General features: G+C 47.1%; 1 protein-coding gene across 1 annotated transcript in view; it reads right to left on the reverse strand.

Annotated features, from left to right (window-relative positions):
* Window positions 1–3,678: 3,678 nt before the first annotated feature.
* LOC108524475 (protein FAM205A) overlaps window positions 3,679–6,625 on the reverse strand; it is a 7,090-nt gene continuing 4,143 nt past the window's right edge. The window contains exon 5 of the mRNA XM_017865594.1: window positions 3,679–6,624. Coding sequence (XP_017721083.1) covers window positions 3,852–6,624 — 2,773 coding nt within the window. The 3' untranslated portion in view covers window positions 3,679–3,851. The remainder of the gene's footprint in view (window position 6,625) is intronic.

Below are 6,625 nucleotides of genomic sequence, written 5' to 3' on the forward strand. Positions count from 1 at the left end.
TTCAAAAACTCTCTCTGAATCCCATGTTCTCTTTCTGCTAGTTCCTCATTTTTCTGCACCTCTCTGGAACAAACCTCCTTGAATACATGATTATACTTGCTATCACCAATTGCTCTCCTTCCATTGTATCTTGAATCCACTCCCGTCACACCTTCATCACTCATCTAATTCTGTTTTTCTTAATGTCACAGAGGATCTCTATGTTTCTAAATTGAATGCCGTTCATCTTACTTGGCTAGTTGGCAACTGGTTATGCAATTGATCACTTTCTCTTTGAAATACTTTCCTCTCTTTGCTTTCAGTACACCACACTCTTCTGTTTTTCTTCCTACCTCACTGGCTAATACTTCTTCGTTCCTCTACTTACTGGTTCCTCCTTTTATTCCCAGTTAACTTTAGAGTGTCCTAGCCCAGTCTTTAGATCTCTCCATTTACACTTAGTTCCATGGTGATGTTATCCAGTTGCATGGTTTTATCTATATCTATATCTATATCTATATCTATATCTATATCTATATCTATATCTATATCTATATCTATCTGTCTGTTATCTGCAACCAGGACCCTCCCTGAGGACCATCAGGCTTGCTTCTGTGTTGAAGATAGACTGTTGGGGATATGGTATCAGGATAAAAGGGGGACCTTATGATGTGACTGCAGTAATGGTAGCAGTAGAGAGGGTGAGAAGTGGTCATGTTCTGGATGGATTTTTGAAGTAAAGACAACAGGATTTACTGATGGAACGGATGTGGACTGTTAGGGAAAAAAATTCAAGAATGACACTATTGTTTTTGTCCTGAATTACTGGAAAGATGGAATTGTCCTTAACTAATGTGAGAAATACCATGATTAGAGCAGATTTGGTGTGTGTAAATGGATGATGATGGTGGGTGGGCAGGGAATCAAGAGTTCATTTTTATATAGGTTGAGATGAATATTTGATATCCAAATATATATGTTGATTAGGCAATTTGAACCTATGAGACTATCTACCTCATGAGATGATGAGCTCCTCTGGGGCAAGGCTTGTGTCTTGTTTGTTGTGTTTGGCATAGTACTTGGCACATAGTGAGTAAGTACTCCAATATTTTGATTGTTGAATGTGAGATGTTTTTCAAAGTATTTTTATTGTGACCGTCTGGGATCCTCCTGACCAGCTAATTACTTCCTCCTGTGGCACAACCTCACACCTTATAGCACTCATCACAAAGATGTAATGCTTTCTCTGCCTCCCCAGCACAGACTTGGATTCAACTAATATAAGGTATTACTATGCATTAGCTACTTTCTTAGGCCCTGGGGTAATGAGGCATATTTTAACCATTCAGGCAAGTTAAGAATGAGAAACTGAACTACAAGGAGAGTCAGTAAAAATAGAGGAAAGGGGGCTAACTTGAGAGTCATCAAGATTAGAACTCAGTGACTGTCTTGATGTATGAACTGAGCAAAAAAGTGAATGTATAGTGATAACATTCCCTGACTTTGGAAATCAATTTGGTGAGGTAGAGGTTTTGAATTAATTTGCATTGTCTTTGTAACAAGATAGAGTTTTGTGTCAGTTGTTGAATATACAGTTTGGAGCTCAGGGGAAAGACTGGGTCAGAAATGTGGCTTTGAGAATCACCAGTACATTAACAGTAATTGAGGTTTGGGGTATGGATGTATAATTATCCCCCTTTTCCAGATAAAGAAACTGGGGCTCAGAAATGTTAAGTAACTCGTCAAATATCTGAGCTAGAATTCTAAACTTCATTTTTCCCCACATTCCATTCTTGTGACTTTGACCTTAAAATCTGCATTCTCCCTGCAGGGTCAGACATTTGTCCTAAAAGTTACAAAAACACTTGCTCAAGAATTTTGTAATATTTTCTCTGTGCTGTTTTATTGCCCTTTGTTCATGTTTATCATTTTGCCCTAAAATCATTCTTTGGTCACTTCAGCCAGAAATTTCCTTCCAGAGGGAAGGGGGTGACCCAAATCTTTTACTCATGTTTAACCTATTGAGTGGAGCAAGCACAACCTTGAGCTATGCTGTTCTGCCATGGTTCCTTAAGAGGTCAGGGGTTCCAGGGAGACTAGTGCCTACCTTAACCCAAGTAACTGGAGAAGGAAGGACAAGGTCCCCTTAGGTCTCCTTAGAGGGTCCAGGGAATATGAGTATGATGGCCCTTATTAAGAGGCTTGATGTGTGACCAGGATTACCAAAGCTGCCTTTGGTGGTGGATCACTCACCCAGTGATGGTGCTGAGATCGGAGTGGGAGGCTCAACTGAAAAGGTAGCATGAAAGAACTCTAGGAATGTCTTGGTATGGCAAGCTACACTGAGAGAGCTCCCAAAGCAGGTCTGTAGGAGGGACTTTGTTTAATCTGTGTGTGAGGGAGAATGTGAATAGGATATCATTTGGAGGGGCTTACATTTCTTAGCAGCTCCTTACAGATCTCAGCTTGCCACTCAACCTCCCTCTTGGACTTCTTCATTTCTTTCCAAAGGTTTCAGAGAATTCCACATAATATTTCAATTAATAATAACTATGTATTTCCCTGAATAGCAAAATATTGGACATTCCTAGAGGGAGGCAAAAGGGCCAGAGTCCCATCACCTCAGTTATGAGCAGCTGATCTCGTTGTTAGACTCATGTGTGGCATTAAATTCTAGATTTGTGGTCACTTTCTGTGTTAACTTTCCAAAAGCCTTGTCTTCTTTTGACAGCCAAGGTGATTGACTTTGGTGTTTTCAGAAATGCAGTGGCACACAATGAAGAGATGTAGAAGGGTGAGCCATCCTTGACTGGAAAAAGTGTAGGAGTCACCCCCTGCGGGAAAGGCACCAGGTAGATCCTGGGAGGGGCTTCAGCTGACTGGGTGTCCACTGTTAGTTACTGTGAAGGTAAATTCAAGGAGCAAGGATCGTGGCAAAGAGGGTGGTAGAGAAGGACTCCAGGCACAGGTGGTATAGAAACAGTAGGGCTGGGTATAAGCTGCTGGCAGTAACTTGACAGGCTCACATATGTTTAGAAAATCTCTTATATTTGTGGTTCTTTCCCAGAAACTTCAGTGCTCAACTCCCTGCCCTTCATCACACTAAGGGCAAGCAGAACCAAGCTCAGTGATCCCTCCCCAAAGCACTTGGGCCTTGGGTTTGCCTCCTGGCTCTAGGCTCGTTTAGCACCAAGCAAACTGTCTTTTCTCCATTCTCATGCCCTGGTCAGGCATGAGAATCAGCTTTTGTCACAGACACTCAGACCTCCAACTACATGCCCCTGCTCCCTACCAACCCCTGGGCCTGTGGAACAAGCCCTTCTCCATTTTCTACTGTGATCTCATTCCAGGAGGCTTCCATTTCATGCAACTGAGAGGCAGTGGAGGTAGTAAACAGGCAGCAGGATTACAGCCGGCTCCAAGATGGCTTTTCTAAAAAGATCTTCCCAGTATAAACAGGGAGAAGTCAGAGGAGAGTCATTCATCTGGATCTGACATCTGTCATATTAGATATTGTGTTTTGATAAACACAAAAGCATCTCCTCAAGGAGGGAATACTGTGGCACTCCTCTAAAATGAACCATCTGAATGGTGGGTTAAAGCTCCTTCCCTAGACAGGAAGGTCTTTTTAGCCTCCCTCACACCTTCCCTTAACACAATACAGTGGAGATAAGGAGCAGACAGGCAACGTATTGCTAAGAAATATAGAGTGTATTTCTGGTGGCACCCTGCCCCACCAGCACATTTATGGAAACGACAGTACTGGTCCTCTGGAGGGCTGCAGCAGCTGGGGAGCCTATAAACTCTTTTTCATGGTTCTGTGTGTTCTCCTTGAGCAGACCAATGTTTCTATCTGAACTGAGGGTCAGGAGCTAGGGTGGGTGCCCTGGTTGGGGGGCACAAGCCTCTCGAGGACAGTGATGAGGGCAGTGGCGGAGGTGGCCCGGGGCTGAGGCAGAGCCAGCTTGTCTGGAGTGTAGCCACGGCTTGTTGTCTAGGGACTGGGGACCATCCAAGAAAGCTGGGCCCACCAGCTTCTCAGAAGGACAAGATTGGGCCTTGGAGTACCCTGTCAGCTTCTCTGTCTTACTTCTTCCCACAGCACTCTTGGCTGGAGCCAGGCTCTTTGCAACATTTTCTTTTCTGGTTTTGGCCACCTTCGCAGCAGCTGAGAACATGGAGTCCTCATGCCCTTTGCCTTTTGTCTTGGGGTTAATATGCTGCAGAAAAGATTTAATTTTATTTCTTAAGCTAGACTCTGGAAGGCTGGGCTTCATTTGTGTATGGGCTGGCATCACCTGCCCATGCAAAACCTGGCCTTGCAAAGTTTGGCCCAGAAAAGGCTTACCCTGAGTTGGTTGCCTCAGGAGAGGCTGACCCTGTGAAGCCTGGGGCACCACAGTCTGGGCATTCTCAGGAATTATCTCTGGTTCAAGGATGACATTTAGCTCGGTTTGATTGTCTTGAAGGTCATTGTCAGATTCTTTCTCCCCAGGGACTCGTGGAGGTAGCTGTGGGAGCTTAAACTGAGGGTGATGCTGGGAGCTGTGTTGACAGGGATCAGCAAGATGAAAGCTACGGCTCCATCGCCAGAAGCCTCGGGGTGTCTGGTTTGGAAGCCTCCCTGCTGGCCTCTGGTCTTCAGCAGGGGGTCTCTCTTCTCTGGTAGAGGAGTGCCCAAACCCCGTATCCCCTTCTCCATGGTCCCTGGCTGCTTTGGTTTCCTCTGGGTCCTCTCTCTTTCCTGCTAGCATGGGGACACAGGCTGGGTCTTTGCTCTTGCCAGGGCTTTGGGGCTCAGGGCCCCAGGGTTCCTCCATGCTGGGCTTGTTCACACTGGCCTCCACCTGAACACAAAGCATGTGGGCCTCTGTCATGTCCCCACTGGGTTGTGAGATCTTGGAGACCCAGTGGGCAGAATCCTTGAGTACTACTTTGGAACCAGATTGCCTTTGGTTCTGCTGCACTGCCTTCAAGTCATTGGCCAGCTGTTCTTTAAGGTGAACCCCTTCTGGATTAGGGGCAGGAAGAGTGTCTGGTGGGATGGGCAGTTCTTGGAGCAATGCCTCCCCTTGGTGGTTTAGACTTTCAAGAGACTTCTTTGTGGATATGTTCTCTGGTGCTGTAGCAGTTTGTTCCCTGGACTCCCTTGCCTTAATGGGAATTCCCCATTGTATCTCTAGGACCTTTTTTCTCAGGTGGAAGTTTAGTTTGGTCAAGATATGTGTCTGGAGTGAGTGGGGGCTAGCAGGATGTGTCTGGCTTTCTAGAGGCAGCATCTCCATTGTTCCTTTTACTGACACCGCAGACTGGAATTCTTTTGCAACATCTGTACAAGTCTCATTGTTGCCTTGAGGGCATGGCCCAAGGCTTATACACTGTTCTTCAAATGAAACCATCTGAGTCAGAGGCTCTGCTGGGATTTCCATAAGCGCAGGCACCATCTCTGTGATGACAGATTGGCTAGTGACTGCCGGGGCCAGGGCCCTGGAGAGCGCCACATAATACAGAGCAGGGAGCCCGGACAGGAAGGCCAGATACTTGTGCTGTAAAGTTGTCTCCAGTTTCTCGATGTCTTCCACGGACAAGACTCGGAGCAGCTTAGGGTGTTGAGTGACAGTACCTGGTAAGACCTGTTGCTGCTGATCAAGGGCCGTTGGCATCCAGGGCATAACTTTGTGATGTAGGTCTGGGTCACTTGCTGCCTGCAGTTCCAGAAGCTGGTTTTCTGGAATGCAGGGTAAAGGAGCCACTGCCAGGACCCCAGAAATTCTGCATTTCCAGGACCTATGTACACAGGCAGGGATCTTGCCCTGGTGGATCTGTCCACATTTGGAGTTGATGTGGTTCTGCAATATTGCCTTGGCCTGGGTTAACAAGTGTGGCATGAGGATGGACACTGAGGCCACAGTGGGTGACAGCACAGCACAAGCCCCTTTGGCCTCTAGGGCTACAGGCTGGGGGATGCTCACATTGGCTAGGGCTGGGCTGCTGTAGGACACAGTCTGTTGGTTAGTGGAGGTAAGGAGCAGCTGGATGGACTGCTGGATCTTCTGAGGCAGGCCCCAGCGATGGTGAATCAACTGTTTCTGGATGTGGAATTCCAGCAGCTTCCGGGCATGCTCCAGGAAGAAGAGTAGCTCCCTGGTGAGCACTGAGATGGACTTCCCTGGCTGGGAAGTTGTCATGGTCTCAGGAGACTGAGCTTTGCCACAGGGCTCATGCTGCATGAGGCACTGGGTGTGCTGAGACCTCTGGAGGGCAGTTGGCCAGCCCCACTGAAGCTGGAGTTGCCTCTGTAGCAGGTGCCACTCCAAGGCTTCACACTCGGCCAGAGTCAGAAATGGGACATTGATCTGAGCTTGTTGATGGCCAGATGGAGACACCCAATTTGGGGAAAGTGGGGAAGAGCATGGGGCTGACTGGGATGAAGTTTTAGGGAGCAGTTGGGGGAGGGAGAGTTTGTTGAAGAGAAAAGCATCCTTCAAAGGGGGCTTGGGCACATTTTCATTCTTGGGGAGGCCTTGAGAGCCCATGAAAGTGGCAACCAGGGACTCACTGTGCAGAGAAGGGAGCCCACAGAATAGCTGGCTGTATTTCTGCTGGAGATCACTCCCTGAGTCATTATCTTGTCCCCCAGACAGTG

The sequence above is a fragment of the Rhinopithecus bieti genome, unplaced genomic scaffold (assembly GCF_001698545.2).
Source record: "Rhinopithecus bieti isolate Rb0 unplaced genomic scaffold, ASM169854v2 scaffold_82876, whole genome shotgun sequence".
In the NCBI taxonomy this organism is placed as follows: Eukaryota; Metazoa; Chordata; class Mammalia; order Primates; family Cercopithecidae; genus Rhinopithecus; species Rhinopithecus bieti.